The sequence below is a fragment of the Macaca fascicularis genome, chromosome 16 (assembly GCF_037993035.2).
Source record: "Macaca fascicularis isolate 582-1 chromosome 16, T2T-MFA8v1.1".
Classification (NCBI taxonomy): Eukaryota; Metazoa; Chordata; class Mammalia; order Primates; family Cercopithecidae; genus Macaca; species Macaca fascicularis.
This window is the reverse complement of record NC_088390.1, coordinates 81,606,369-81,622,429: the sequence shown is the minus strand read 5'-3', so window position 1 is coordinate 81,622,429 and position 16,061 is coordinate 81,606,369. Positions and strand designations below refer to the sequence as shown.

Below are 16,061 nucleotides of genomic sequence, written 5' to 3'. Positions count from 1 at the left end.
ACAATGTACACGTCTATCAAAACATGTTGTACACCTTGGCTGGGCACAGTGGCTCACTCCTGTAATCCCAACATTTTGGGAGGCCGAGGTGGATGGATCACTCGAGCTCAGGAGTTTGAGACCAGCCTGGCCAACATGGCAAAACCCCATCTCCACCAAAAATACAAAAGTTAGCTGGGCGTGGTGGCGAGTGCCTGTGGTCCCAGCTACTCAGAAGGCTGAGGCAGAAGATGGCTTGAGCCCAGGAGGCAGAGGTTGCAGTGAGCTGAGATCGCACCACTGCACTCCAGCCTGAGCGACAGGACAAGACACTGTCTTTAAAACAAACAAACAAAAAAAGTTGTATACCTTAAATACATACTACTTTGTTAATCACACCTCAATAAAGCTGGGGAAAAAAATGGGGAGTGGGCTGGCCCAGGGGAAAGGACACCTCAGCTTCTCAAAACAGCTGTTGCTACCCAGATTTATAGCTGATGGTTATGTCAAAACCATTAGAGAAGCCAGTGAAAAGGCTATAGGGGACCCAGGCTAAGGGAACCAAAGCCTTAGCCTGCATGAAAGTCACCCGCCAGTGGAAGGAAGGGCTGAGACGGTGCCCGGTGTCTTCCCAAAGGATCCAGCAGCCTCCCAGGCTGGAAGGCAGCAAGCACTGAGGGCCTCTGCCCACAATACAACTCAAGTGACGGAGACCAGACCTAGTGCTGCACAAGGCCACCACGGTCTCCCCGCAGGGCCCAGCAGGCCTGAACCATACAGTTAGGTCTTAGATCTCTCTCTCTCACACACACACACACACACACACACACACACACACACACTCTCTCTCTCTCTGAAGGATTCTGAGTGAGCAGCTGAGACGCAGAGCAGGCGGGCAACCTCAACATTCAAGGCAGGAAAGGCCTAATTATCAGCTCCGAAGTAGCCCTCTACTGAAAACGAAAGAACGCTGTGGAGTTGGGAAGACCAGCTACGATGAAGGTGACCCCCCTGGGCAACCATAGCCCCAAATGAGCTGTTTGTCCTGTACTAAGGTCACTGTCAACTCCTTACCCAGGCCCCATCTTGCTTGTTGGGGGCCCTGGAGTAATCAAAGCTCCAGAGCCTCTGCCTGCTATTCTGGAAATGGGGTGTGAGGTTTGCAAACACTGCTGCACCCTGCATCCAAGGTTGTGTGCTGGGCCAAAAAACAAGTCAGAAGATTCTAGATTCAGCAGACATTGAACTGGAACTCTTCTTGGTTACTGAAGGAAGACTTGTCACCTTTTAGCTCGATACTTTTGGAGGACTTGAAGGGCACCAGGAAACTGCCGACATCTTGCCCAATTCCCAGTGAAGTGTACCCCAGCTCTGTTTCCTCTTGCCAGAGAGCAAGGAATTGGCCCGTCTTCAGAGGAAGCTGTAAGCCAGGAGGGAAGAAGGGACCCTGTGGAGGACCCCATGGAGGAATCCTGCCATCTTTTCAGCTGAGGGGTTAACAGTCAAGCATGCCCAGCCAGGCGCTGACAGACAAACCCCTGGCCCTTTAGCAGGGCTGAGGAACTACAGCCTCTGAGTCAGGATCCCCTGGCTGCCTTTTCTGCCCCTTAGGGTCTGGCATGACTACTGACATAGGAGTAAATCAAGGGCCCACTTAGAAACCTCCCTTCTCCATGTTCATATGAAGGTGGTGTGAACAGGAAAGGAAAAAGAGAAAGAAACCTCTTTCTAATGCCTTTAAAAAGGCATGCCAACAGCCCACTGGCTCAAGTCCAGAAAGAGACACTTCCCTGCCCCCCGGAAGTGTGCATGGGTCTGACTGATACATCCCATGAGAAAACATGTGCCCACAAGACCCCAATTCAATCTTTCCCCAGAGCCAGGAAGGCACACTTCTAAAACTGCTACTGTCTCTCAAGACATTTCAGCCCATTTCACAATTCCTGGGACAAGCTCTGCTTTTCTGTTCCTCTTTCAAAACAGGATAGGAGGTAGCCTCGCCATCAGAGAAATGCAAACTCCAAGATTTCCCACTAACAGAGCTCAGATCCCTTCCTGCTTGTGAGGGTGGAGAGAGGCCGAGACTGGGGTACTGTGAGCCTAACCCTTCCTTGTCTGTGTCCGGCACGAGAGTGTTGTTGTTCACCCCTCTTCATTGGTACTTCTCTTTTTCTTCTGCCACTGGAAATAGCAGGACGCTTTCCCCTTTTATACTCCCTGCCTCCAAGAGACTTGTTCTGCTCAAATCTGTTTTATTCCTAAAAATTCAGATACAGCTTATAAAGGAAGCCCTGGTGAAACGCATTCACTATTATAACGGACAGGAAATTTAGGAATACTCAACTATGGGCAGAGACACCAAAAAAGCCAAATGATGGTGTGTTTGTGTGTTTTTAAGTTATTCTAATTCCTCCATGCAGGGACTTCCCACGATGTTTACAGGCCTGTGAAAATACTGACACAAAACTTGACTATCAGGCCGGGCATGGCAGCTCACGCCTGTAATCCTAGCACTGTGGGAGGCTGAGACAGGCAGATCACTTGAGCTCACGAGTTCAAGACCAGCTTGGGCAACATAGTGAAATCTCATCTCTACAAAAAAAATAATAATAATTAGCCAGGCATGGTGGCACACACCTGTAGTCCCAGCTACCTGGAAGGCTGAGGCAAGAGGATCACTTGAACCCAGGAGGTCAAGGTTGTAGAGAGCTGAGATCACTCCACTGCACTTCCAGCCTGGGTGACAAAGTAAGACCCTGTCTCAAAAAAACAAAAAAAACAAAAAAACAAAAAAAAAAACCTTGGCAGGGGGCAGTGGCTCACACCTGTAATCCCGGCACTTTGGGAGGCTGAGGTGGGCAGATCACCTGAGGTTAGGAGTTCCAGACCAGCCTGGGCAACATGGTGAAACCCTGTCTCTATTGAAAAACACAAAAATTTGGCCGGGCGCGGTGGCTCAAGCCTGTAATCCCAGCACTTTGGGAGGCCGAGACGGGTGGATCACGAGGTCAGGAGATCGAGACCATCCTGGCTAACACGGTGAAACCCCGTCTCTACTAAAAAATACAAAAAACTAGCCGGGTGAGGTTGCGGGCGCCTGTAGTCCCAGCTACTCGGGAGGCTGAGGCAGGAGAATGGCGGGAACCCGGGAGGCGGAGCTTGCAGTGAGCTGAGATCCGGCCACAGCACTCCAGCCTGGGCGACAGAGCGAGACTCCGTCTCAAAAAAAAAAAAAGAAAGAAAAGAAAAACACAAAAATTTGCTCAGCATGGTGACAGACACCTGTAATCCCAGCTACTTGGGAGGCTGAGGCAGGAGAATCGCTGGAATCCAGTAGGTGGAGGTTGCAGTGAGCCAAGATCGCGCCACCACGCTCCAATCTGGGCAACGAGCAAAACTCTGTCTCAAAAAAAAAAAAAAAAACAAAACCCTAGAAACAAACAAACACACAAAAAACTTTTTTCATTCCCCAAATCTAGAATCATTTTCTTGAAGCCCTGGCTTTCTTTTGGCCAAAATAAGAGCGGGCAGGGCTAAGGAAACTCTTCCCATGCCCAGATTTACAAAGAGCCAGCTGAGGTCAGTGAATCTGCCACCTGATCAAGGCCATCTTCTGCTATTACCCACTTCCTCCCTTCCCAGCAGGTCTTCAGTGCAATGCCCACCATCCAGGGTGCACAAGAAGGAAGGGGACATTCTTTCTGACTTAACATATATGGAGAGTTCTGGAAAGGTTTATCTCTGATTCATTATGTTTGGCACTCCCTTTCCTGCCTTGCTAAAGATTCAGTGCAATGACAGAACACCTTCTTTTGGATAGAGGGCTGGAAATTCTGAATAATACCCAGCCTCAAGCCCGGTGGTTCGGTAGCTCACGTCACTGGAGTGAGACTGTTGGAACATGCCATCCCATAAGGTGAATACGTATCCATTAGGTGCCAAGAAACAGGCTTGCTGGCTTTTTCTAGATTTTAAATTGTCAAAGTAATTTCCTGCAATGTTATTTTAAATAAACATCCCTAAAATAGAAACAGTTATGTATATGGTAGCCCTCAAGCCTCCAGGAAGTCCCCAAGCTCACCCAGGGAGAAGCCATTATCTACCTGTAGCAGGCCAAGCAGGGGAGCAGGTGCTATGGTTTGAAGGGATCCCCTCTAAAACCCCAGTTTTGCCAATGTGATAGTATTAAGAGGTAGGGCCTCTGAGAGGTGATTAGGCCAGGAGGACTCCTCACTCATGAATGTGATTGGGTGCCCTCATAAAGTGACTTGACGAAGGGAGTTTGTCCTTCTTGCCCTTCCACCACATGAGAACACAGTTGTTCAAGGTGCCATCTTGGAAGCAGAGAGCAGCCCTCACCAGAAACATTGCCAGTGCCTTGATCCTGGACTTCCTAGCCTCCAGAACTGTGAGAAAATAATCTTTTTCTTTATAAATTACCTGGTCTCAGGTATTCTGCAATAGCAGCAAGAGATGGACTAAGATAGCAGGTCTGAGGAAAGAAGGGTAAGGAAGAACAGGCCACTCTAGAAACGGATGGTGGTGATATTTGCACACCTAACAATGGTTACAGTGGGGGGTGGGAGAGATCCTACCTGCACTCTTTGATCACTTGATGGATGTCAAACTCAAAGGCTGCCAACAAGATGTTGTCCAGGGGTTCTGGGCTGCTCTCACCTCCCAGAAACAGGTCCAGGCTGGACTGTGGAAAGGTGATGAGACACTCAATCCCGAGGATGGAAGCAGAGACTCAGGGGACAGGCAGGGCTGCTGTATAAGGAACCCCAGAGAAGGGTGCCATGTTCTTTCACTAAGGGCCAAAGGAAAGGGTCTTCCTGTTCCTCGGGGACAAATTCAAAGAGAATGACCCATCACGGCGCCACCAGGACTCCTACCTCCACCCTTGCCCACCCCAAGCTCACTCACCTGGGCGTAGTAGTGCAGATCAATGGGTTTTACTGTGGGATTGGAGTACAAGAGCCGAGTCACTAGGAAATGATACCAATTACTCAGAAGTTCCTTCTGCTCTAACAAGGCGGCTTCGTCTCCCAGCATAATCTGAGGAAGAGACATTTGTGCTGAACTCTGTCCTCCTTTCAGGGGTACCTTCTCCATAATGCTCCTGCTCTCAGCTAGAGCACTGGATTTCAACTAGTCTGAAAGCTCTCACCATCATGGCAGAGCAACAGACAGCCCTATCCAAAGAGGACCAAGCTTCTGCCACTGCTGCACTGGATGCCACAGCCCCCACAGGAAGCCAACATGGATGCAATCTGAACTGCTTCCCAGACCTTCAAGAGAGACTCCAGGTGAGGGTTGGTGGCGAATGTGCTGTCCTGGAGATACCGCTCACATTCCTCGTGCCAGTGCTGCCACTTCAGCTCCAGCTCTGTCAGTGTCTGGGTGTTCCCGGGCTAAGGGAGAGACCAGCCATGAGACATCAACCCACTCAAACTCTTTTTTTTTTTTTTTTGAGACGGAGTCTTGCTCTGTTGCCCAGGCTGGAGTGCAGTGGCCGGATCTCAGCTGACCAGCTGACTGCAAGCTCCGCCTCCCGGGTTCAGGCCATTCTCCTGCCTCAGCCTCCCGAGTAGCTGGGACTACAGGCGCCCGCCGCCTCACCCGGCTAGTTTTTTGTATTTTTTAGTAGAGAAGGGGTTTCACCGTTTTAGCCAGGATGGTCTCGATCTCCTGACCTCGTGATCCGCCCGTCTCGGCCTCCCAAAGTGCTAGGATTACAGGCTTGAGCCACCGCGCCCGGCCCCAAACTCTTTATATTTAGTGAATCACCCATCTCCTGTGACCCAGCAGAGCAAAGCTACCCCCACGTACACTGAGAATGGGCATTGTCCTCATCAGGTCTCCCATGATTCGGCATATGCCTGCAGAGGCGGGGCTGGCGTCGGCTTCCTTGGAGAGCATCTGTCGGGCCTCATCCAGCCGGCCCTGCAGCACCAAGATGGTCACCTGGGAGGAGATCGGGCCCATGAGCACTAGCAGGAGGCCTGACCCTGCCGAGGCGTGAGGAGGCCAGTCCCCTCACCCCACACTTCGGCTTTTTTTTTTTTGAGACTGAGTCTCGCTCTGTCACCCAGGCTGGAGTGCAGTGGCGTGATCTCGGCTCACTGCAAACTCCGCCTCCCGGATTCATGCCATTCTCCTGCCTCAGCCTCCCAAGTAGCTGGGACTACAGGCGCTCACTACCATGCCTGGCTAATTTTTTGTATTTTTAGTAGAGACAGGGTTTTACCGTCTTAGCCAGGATGGTCTTGATCTCCTGACCTCATGATCCGCCCGCCTTGGCCTCCCAAAGTGCTGGGATTACAGGCGTGAGCCACCGCGCCCAGCCACACTTTGGCTTTTTAACTCCTCACACATAGGCTTCTTTCTGCCCCTGAGTTGGCCCTGGGAAGAATGATGGCTCTTTCCCTCCAGAAGTAATCTATCACATCCAGTCTCATGGCTTTGCCACTTCCACCATGTTTTTCAAACAGCCAGCTGTAGTCCATTATAGTCTGTGACCAGCTTTTTTTTTTTTTTTCAGATTTTCGCTCTTTCTGCCCAGGCTGGAGTATAATGACACAATCTTGGCTCACTACAACCTCCACTTCCCGGGTTCAAATGATTCTCCTGTCTCAGCCTCCTGAGTAGCTGGGATTACAGGTACATGCCACCACGCCCAGCTAATTTTTGTGTTTTTATTTTTTTTTTTTTTAATTTTTTTTTTTTTGAGACGGAGTCTCGCTCTGTTGCCGGGGCTGGAGCGCAGTGGCCGGATCTCAGCTCACTGCAAGCTCCGCCTCCCGGGTTTACGCCATTCTCCTGCCTCAGCCTCCTGTGTAGCTGGGACTACAGGCGCCCGCCACCTCGCCCGGCTAGTTTTTTGTATTTTTTTTTTAGTAGAGACGGGGTTTCACCGTGTTCGCCAGGATGGTCTCGATCTCCTGACCTCGTGATCCGCCCGTCTCGGCCTCCCAAAGTGCTGGGATTACAGGCTTGAGCCACCGCGCCCGGCCAATTTTTGTGTTTTTAGTAGAAACAGGGTTTTACCATGTTGGCCAGGCTGGTCTCGAACTCCTAAACTCAAGTGATTCCCCGCCTCGGCTTCCCAAAGTGTTGGGATTATAGGTGTGAGCCACCACGCCCAGACCCAGCTTTTCAAAAATAAATGAAACAGAGAAACATGTTCCTCTACCCGCTTCCCCCCACCCCTTCTCCACCATCATGGTGTGTGCTGTTGATTCTTTCTCCCACCGTCTTCTCACAAAACGTTCAGGATCGTGCAATTCCTGGCCAAGAAACAAAAGCAGGCCGGGCGCGGTGGCTCACGCCTGTAATCCCAGCACTTTGGGAGGCCGAGGCGGGCGGATCACAAGGTCAGGAGATCGAGACCACGGTGAAACCCCGTCTCTACTAAAAATACAAACAATTAGCCGGGCGCGGTTGTGGGCGCCTGTAGTCCCAGCTACTCGGGAGGCTGAGGCAGGAGAATGGCGTGAACCCGGGAGGCGGAGCTTGCAGTGAGCTGAGATCCGGCCACTGCACTCCAGCCTGGGCGACAGAGCGAGACTCCGTCTCAAAAAAAAAAAAAAAAAAAAGGAAACAAAAGCAAAATCGTCCCATTCCCCAGTGGATTCAGATTAAAACTGGTAATACAGGGCCAGGCGTGGTGGCTCATGCTTGTAATCCCAGCACTTTGGGAGGCCAAGGCAGGCCGATCACAAGGTCAGGAGATTGAGACCATCCTGGTTAACATGGTGAAACCCCATCTCTACTAAAAATACAGAAAAATTAGCAAGGCGTGGTGGTACACATCTGTAGTCCCAGCTACTCAGGAAGCTGAGGCAGGAGAATCGCTTGAATCTGGGAGGCGGAGGTTGCAGGGAGCTGGGATTGCGCCACTGCACTCCAGCCTGGGCAACAGAGTGAGACTCCATCTCAAAACAAAACAAAAAACTGCTAATACAGTTAGCTACAACCCCAAGAGGAGGGACTGGAGAAGAACCAAGCTGGGTCTGCCAGGAATTACACATGAGATGCAGCACACCTTATCACAACAAGCTGAAACTGTCACCACTATCTGGAAAGGTGGACATACTTTGTTGAGAAAATGGTTTTTCTCTGATTATAAGCTCTACACTGGTAGGCTGGTTCAATAATAAATATGTGAGAAGTTTTGTTTGGAAAAAAATTAAAATGAAATAATAGAAAATGTCAGAATGCATTAAATAAAATGGTTCATAAAAGTTTCAGGTCAAATATAAATATGTAAAATAAATACACTCAGGCCGGGAGCGGTAGCTCACATCTGTAATCCCAGCACTTTGGGAGGCCGAGACGGGTGGATCACCTGAGATCAGGAGTTTGAGACCAGCCTGGCCAACATGGTGAAACCCTGTTTCTACTAAAAATACAAAAATTAGCTGGGTGTGATGGTGTGTGCCTGTAGTCCCAGCTACTCGGGATGCTGAGGAAGGAGAATCATTTGAACCCGGGAGGCAGAGGTGGCAATGAGCCGAGATCACGCCACTGCACTCCAGCCAAGGCGACAGAGTGAGACTCCATCTTGAAAATAAAATAAAATAAAATAATAAAATACAATATAAAATATAAAATATAAAAAATATAAAATAAATATAAAATATAAAAAATATATATAAAATATAAAATAAAATAAATAAAATAAAAATACACTCAACCAAATAGTCCTCACAGTTCAGTCTTTATCTATGAATCTGCCTACTCACTAAAATTTATTTGTAACCCCCAAATCAATATTTGTGGTACTTTCAAATCAAAATTCATGGACGTGTACAGAGTGGTAAGAATATCGAGTTGCTTGACACACACTAAACAAGGCTTTATTGTGATGCAGTTAATGCTACTTTTTTTCATTTGTGTACATTTTGTTGGGTCCCCAAGTATAGTACTGAGGTGCTTTCTAGTGTTGCTAAGTGCAAGAACTATGGGAGGTGTTGGATAAGGTTCAGTCAGGCACAAATCACAGTGCTGTTGGCCCTGAGTTCACTGTTAATGAATCAACAATATTATGTCAAGTAAGTTGTCTCTAAACAGAAACACACATAAAACAAGTGATCAGTTATATATTGATTGGTTGAACAAAATGTGACCAGAGGCTTGCAGGAACCTAATCCTGTATTTCCCCTAGAAGCAATGGTTTAACATTCACTAATTCAGTATTCAAGGCACTGCACTCCAGCCTGGGCGACAAGAGCAAAACTCTATCTCAAAAAAAAAAAAAATCACAAATATATATACATACACATACTAATAACTCCCAACTTTTCCACTCTAGCCCAAACTTCCTTCTCTGAATTCCAGCTTTGTATATCCAAGGGCCTAGTCAACATCTCCACTTGGATCTTGAATAGGCATCTTAAAACGTAACATGTCGGACAGGCATGGTGCCTCACGCCTGTAATCCCAACACTTTGGGAAGCCAAGGAGGGTGGACTGCTTGAGCCCAGGAGTTTAAGACCAGCCTGAACAACACGGCAAAACCCCATCTCCACTAAAAATAAGAAAATTAGCTGGATGTGGTGGCACGCCTTTGTAGTCCTGGCTACCTGGGAGGCTGAGGTGGGAGAATCACCTAAGCTTAGGAGGTCAAGGCTGCAGTGAGCTGTAATCCGACCACTGCACTCCAACATAGGCAAGAGACTCTGTCTCAGAAAAAAAAAAAAAAAAAAAGAAAACACACACACACACGAGAGAAACATGTCTAAAATTAAATACCAGTTTGCCTCCAACTTACCAACCTCATCCTCCCACATTCTTCTATTTCTTGCATGCCCACATCAAATCAATCCATCAGCAAACCCCATCAACTCTCTTCAAACATATCTAGCCTACACCACCACCATCTTTTGCCTGGCTTAGTACAGCAGAATCCGGACTGGCCTGCTTCCACCCTTGCTGTATAGTCTCAACATGGCAGCCAGGACAGCCTTTGGGAACCTAAGTAAGATCTCAGGCTTCCTCTGCTCAGCTCTCCAATGCCCCCTCACCCCATCTGGCTTAGAGGTAAAAGACTAGCTTTTACTGTGCATCAACCATGTCAACTACTTCAACCACATTTACGTCCTTTAACTAATTTAATGATCACAGCAGCCCCGTGGGACATTTTTTTTTTTTTTTTTTTTGAGACGGAGTCTCGCTCTGTCGCCCAGGCTGGAGTGCAGTGGCCGGATCTCGGCTCACTGCAAGCTCCGCCTCCCGGGTTCACGCCATTCTCCTGCCTCAGCCTCCAGAGTAGCTGGGACTACAGGCGCCCGCCACCTCGCCCAGCTATTTTTTTTGTACTTTTTAGTAGAGACGGGGTTTCACCGTGTTCGCCAGGATGGTCTCGATCTCCTGACCTCGTGATCCGCCCGTCTCGGCCTCCCAAAGTGCTGGGATTACAGGCTTGAGCCACCGCGCCCGGCCGGGACAAGTATTATTATCTCCACTACACAGATGAGGACCCTTAGGGCCATTAAGTAGCTCACTCAAGATCTCACAGCTAGTGGCTGGGCACAGTGGCTCACACCTATAATCCCAATACTTTGGGAGGCCAAGGCAGGATTGCTTGAGGCCAGGAGTTCAAAACATAAAAAAATTGCTGGGTGTGGTGGCTCATGCCTGTACTCCCAGCGCTTTGGGAGGCCGAGGCAGGCGGACCACCTGAGGTCAGGAGTTCGAGACCAGCCTGACCAACATGGATAAACCCCGTCTCGGCCGGGCACGGTGGCTCAAGCCTGTAATCCCAGCACTTTGGGAGGCCGAGACGGGCGGATCACGAGGTCAGGAGATCGAGACCAGCCTGGCTAACACAGTGAAACCCCGTCTCTACTAAAAATACAAAAAAAAAAAAACTAGCCGGGCGAGGTGGCGGGCGCCTGTAGTCCCAGCTATTTGGGAGGCTGAGGCAGGAGAATGGCGTAAACCTGGGAGGCAGAGCTTGTAGTGAGCTGAGATCCGGCCACTGCACTCCAGCCTGGGTGACAGAGCGAGACTCTGTCTCAAAAAAAAAAAAAAAAAACCCCGTCTCTACTAAAAAAAAAAAACAAAATTAGCCAGGATGGTGGTGCATGCCTGTAATCCCAGCTACTCGGGAGGCTTGAGGCAGGAGAATCGCTTGAGCTGAGGAAGCGGAGGTTGCTGTAAGCTGAGATCGTGCCATTGCACTCCAGCCTGGGCAACAAGAGTGAAACTCCGTCTCAAAAAATAAAATAAAATTAAATTAAATTAAATTAAAAAATTTGGCTGGGCATGGTGGCTCAAGCCTGTAATCCCAGCAGTTTGGGAGACTGAGGCAGGTGGATCACTTGAGGTCAGGAGTTCAAGACCAGCCTGGCCAAAACAGCAAAACCCCATCTCTACTAAAAATACAAAAATTAGCCAGGCAAGATGGCAGGAGCCTGTAACCCCTGCCAAGATCGCGCCACTGCACTCCAGCCTGGGCAACAGAGTGAGACTCTGTTTCAAAAAATAAATAAATAAAAATAAAAAATAATTGGGTTAGCCAGGTGCGGCAGCTCACACCTGTAATCTCAGCACTTTGGGAGGCCGCGGAGGGCGGATCACCAGGTCAGGAGATTGAGACCATTCTGGCTAACATGGTGGAACCCCATCTCTACTAAACAAAATACAAAAAATTAGCCGGGCGTGGTGGCAGGCGCCTATAGTTCCAGCTACTCAGGAGGCTGAGGCAGGAGAATGAAGTGAACCCAGGAGGTGGAGCTTGCAGTGAGCCAAGATCGGACCACTGCACTCCAGCCTGGGCAAAAGAGCGAGACCCTGGCTTTAAAAAAAAAAAAAATTAGGACGGAGGGAGGCAGGCAGATCACTTGAGGTCATGAGGTCAGGAGTTCAAGACCAGCCTGGCCAACATGGTGAAACCCCATCTCTACCAAAAATACAAAAAAAAAAAAAAAAAAAAAAAATCAGCTGGGCATTGTGGTGTATGCCTATAATCCCAGCTACTCAGTAGGCTGAGACAGGAGAACTGCTTGAACCAGGGAGACGGAGGTTGCAGTGATCTGAGCTAGCGCCACTGCACTCCAGCCCAGGCAACAGGGCAAGACTCCATCTCAAAAAAAAAAACAAATAAATAAATAATAAAAAACTTTCACTGGTGCTGGTAGCACATATCTGTGGTCCCAGCTACTTGGGAGGCTAAAGTAGGAGGACCACTGGAGCCCTGGAGGCCAAGGCTGCAGTGAGTGGTGATTGGGCACTGCAGCTGGGGAACACAGCAAAACTGTATTTTAAAAAAAAAAAAAAAAAAAAAGGTCAGGCATGGTGGCTCACGCTGGTAATCCCAGCACTTTGGGAGGCCAAGGTGGGCAAATCATGAGGTCAGGAATTCAAGACAAGCCTGGTCAACATGGTAAAACCCCACCTCTACTAAAAATACAAAAATTAGCTGGGTGTTGTGACACGCGTCTGTAGTCCCAGCTGCTCGGGAGGCTGAGGCAGGAGAATCACTTGAACCCCGGAGGCAGAGGTTGCAGTGAGCCGAGACTGTGCCACTGCACTCCAGCCTAGATGACAGAGCGAGACTCTGTCTCAAAAAAAAAAAAAAAAACCCACAAAAAAACCCCCACCACCTCACAGCTAGTAAAAGGCAGAGCTAGAAAGCTAACCCAGGCAGTGTGGCACCACAGACCATGTTCTTAGTCACCCTGCTATGTAGGCTGCAAAAAGCTAGTCTCAGTGACAACTCAGGGGGCCCTCAGACTGGTATCTGTCTTTATCTCCCCAACTCATCCCTCCCACCTATCCCTACACAGCACAGCCCCTCCTGCTCCACCCTGGCTCTAGAACACAGCATCTGCAGGCCCTGCGATATGGAATGCTTTCTTCAGCCTAGCTCTCCTCACCTCCTTCAGGTCTCACCTCTAATCTCTCATGAGGGAGGCCTTCTTTGATGCCACTCCAGCACTTGCAGCCTCCCCTCTTTTTGGCACCTTGCCAGAGCACTTCACTATGTGCCAGGATACATGGTACTGGCCTATGGGTTGCTGTTCTGTCTCCACACACAGGATATAAACTCTATAAAGGCAGGAATCTTTGCCTGTTTTAGTCATGGTTGTCTCCTTGGTGCCTTGCAAATAGAAGGGGCTCAATAAATACTCAGTGAATGACCAGGCATGGTGGCTCACACTTGCAATCCCAATACTTTGGGAGGCCGAGGTGGGAGGACTGCTTGAGCCCAGGAGTTTAAGACCAGCCTGGGTAATACAGTGAGGCCTCATCTCTACAAAAAATAAATCTAGCCAGGCATGGTGGTATGCACCTGTAGTCCCAGCCACTCAGGAGGCTGAGGTGGGAGGATCGCTTGAGCCCAGGAAATCAAAGCTGCAGTGTACCATGATCCCGCCACCGCACTCCAGCCCAGGCCACAAAGCGAGATCCTGTCTCTAAACAACAACAACAACAAACCTTAGCGAATCAATCAGAGACTCAAACATTTGGCCCACTACTTCCTCAACAAAGGCACTTCCCTTACCTGCACAGATCTCCCAGCACCATAAGGCCTAGAAATAGCCCCAATGGTAACAACTCCTTATTTGAATTCCAGGTTTTCTTTTTTTTTTTAATTGAGACAGAGTCTCGCTCTGTCACCCAGGTTGAAGTACAGCGGCACCATCTCAGTTCACTGGAGCCTCTGCCTCCCAGGTTCAAGCAATTATCCTGCCTCAGCCTCCTGAGTAGCTGGGATTACAGGCACCTGCCACTACACCCAGATAACTTTTGTATTTTTAGTAGAGATGGGGGTTTCACCATGTTGGCCAGGCTGGTCTTGAACTCCTGACCTCAGGTGATCCCACTGAGCCTCGGCCTCCCAAAATGCTGGGATTACAGGCGTGAGCCACCGTGCTGGGCCGAATTACAGGTTTTCTTTTCTTTTTTGTCCTCACAATCTGTTCCCAATTTCAGGTTTTATACGTTTAGTCAACTTTCCATTAGCCCAGTCAACTAGCAATCTTCTCCCTGCCACCTCCCAATTAGGTCAGTCAGCAGAGGTGAATGGAAATACCTAACACATAGATAATACATCCATATACACACATACGACATGCTGACTTCCAAACTGATAATCCAAAGTAATGTGCAAGCTCATTTACATCCAACCCCGCAGGCACCCCGGCCCCTATCAATTGGTTTTATATCATTAGCCAGGCATGGTGGTTCGCACCTGTGGTCCCAGCTACTTGAGAGGCTGAGGTGGTAGGACCGCACAGGAGGTAGAGGCTGCAGTGAGCAAGATCATGCCACCGCACAACAGCCTGGGGAACAGAGTCAGATTCTCTTTTTTCTTTCATATTTTTATTTATTAATTTATTTTGAGATGGGGGTCTCACTTTGTTGCCCAGGCTAATCTCAAACTCCTGGGCTCAAGCGATTCCTGAGTTGGCCACCCGAAGTGCTGGCTGGAATTACAGGCATGAGCCACTGCACCCAGCCAAGACCCTTTCTCAAAAAAAAAAAAAAGGCCAGGCACGGTGGCTCATGCCTGTAATCCCAGCACTTTGGGAGACCAAGGCAGGCGGATCATGAGGTCAGGAGATTGAGACCATCCTGGCTAACATGGTGAAACCCCGTCTCGACTAAAAAAAATACAAAAAATTAGCCAGGCATGGTGGCGGGCACCTGTAGTCCCAGCTGCTCTGGGAGGCTGAGGCAGGAGAATGGTGTGAACCCAGGAGGCAGAGCTTGCAGTGAGCCGAGATGGCACCACTGCACTCCAGCCTAGGCAACAGAGTGAGACTCCGTCTCAAAAAAAAAAAAAGGTTTTGTATTACTTTTTATGTCTTCTCTTTCTTAGACCCACAAAGAAATCAAATTTCCTTTTACTCTGGAAAGTCTTTAAAGCATTATTTTTCTTACATGTTACCTCGGTTTTAGACTCTCCCATAGTCTAAATCCAAATCCAGGGAAGAAAAGATCCAAGAAAGTCTCCATAGTAACAGACTCCGAAAGCCAGCCTACTGCTGGAGGCTCGGTGGGTGTCCTCAGACCCACCCAGGGGCACCAGGGACAGTAGGACTCATGGTGAGAGGTGGGGGCCCGGCCTGTCTTACCAAGTTCCAGAAGCTGCCATGATTGCTTGGATTCTCACTGCCCAGAACATCCGCCGACAAACTGTCCACCTCGCACACATGGAGCCGGACCCAGTCAAGGAGGTGGAGGAGGAGATGGCCAGCTGGGAGGAGAGACTCTCATCACACACAAAAGCCTCAGCTTCACCTGCAGCAAGTTCCACTTTATCCAAAGAACAGAGAACGTTAAGGCAGACGAGCTGACTACACAGGTTTATCCCTTTTCAGCAGCCACACACGTGGTCCTGAATGAAGGACTGTGCTAAGAAAAAGCAAGTGCACTTTCACCAAATATTACCTCTGTGCCAGGCAGCTCCATCTTTAACTGTCCCCAGAAAGGGGTGAAAATGGAATGCAGACCTCACCACCAGGTTCTTCACAAATACTCAATAGCTACACAAGTAATGGCCGTTTAGGAACCAGTACTGACTAGCAAGCAGCCAGGTATGCAATGATGATAAAAAACATATGGCCAAGGGGCTGGTGGCGCACACCTGGAATCCCAGCACTTTGGGAGGCTAAGGCAGGTGGATCACCTGAGCTCAGGAGTTCGAGACCAGCCTGGCCAACATGGTGAAACCCTGTCTCTACTAAAAATACAAAAATTAGCCAGGCGTGGTGGCACATGCCTGTAATTCCAGCTGCTCATGTGGCTAAGGCAGAATTGCTTGAACCCAGGAGGGAGAGGTTGCAGTGAGCCAAGATCGCACCACTGCACTCCAGCCTAGGTGATGGAGTGAGACTCTGTCTCAAAAAACAAAACAAAAAAATAATATGGCCGGGCATGGTAGCTCATGTCTGTAATCCTAGCACTTTGGGAGGCTGTGGCAGGCAGATCGCTTGAGCCCAGGAGTTTGAGACTAGGTTGGGCAACATAGGGAGACCCCATCTCTACAAAAAAAAAAAAAAAAAAAAATTAGCTGAGCCAGGAATTGTGGCTCATGCCTATAATCCCAGCATTTTGCGAGGCCAAGA

The 16,061-nt window shown here is 49.1% G+C and overlaps 1 protein-coding gene across 4 annotated transcripts in view; it reads right to left on the bottom strand.

Annotated features, from left to right (window-relative positions):
• The window catches only part of NUP85 (nucleoporin 85), a 33,903-nt gene that overhangs the window by 5,161 nt on the left and 12,681 nt on the right, over positions 1-16,061 (bottom strand). For 2 of the 4 annotated variants that reach the window (XR_012426134.1, XR_012426135.1), the window contains exons 7-12: positions 15,069-15,190; positions 5,812-5,946; positions 5,271-5,393; positions 4,906-5,037; positions 4,575-4,681; positions 1,264-1,399 (exon numbers count right to left, since the gene is read on the bottom strand). Coding sequence is in view for 1 of the 4 variants with exons in the window: in XM_045376712.2 (XP_045232647.2) it covers positions 4,575-4,681; positions 4,906-5,037; positions 5,271-5,393; positions 5,812-5,946; positions 15,069-15,190 (619 nt within the window). In the remaining 3 variants the exon portion in view is untranslated. The remainder of the gene's footprint in view (positions 1-1,263; positions 1,400-4,574; positions 4,682-4,905; positions 5,038-5,270; positions 5,394-5,811; positions 5,947-15,068; positions 15,191-16,061) is intronic. The other 2 variants (XR_285516.4, XM_045376712.2) reach the window with 1 other exon arrangement.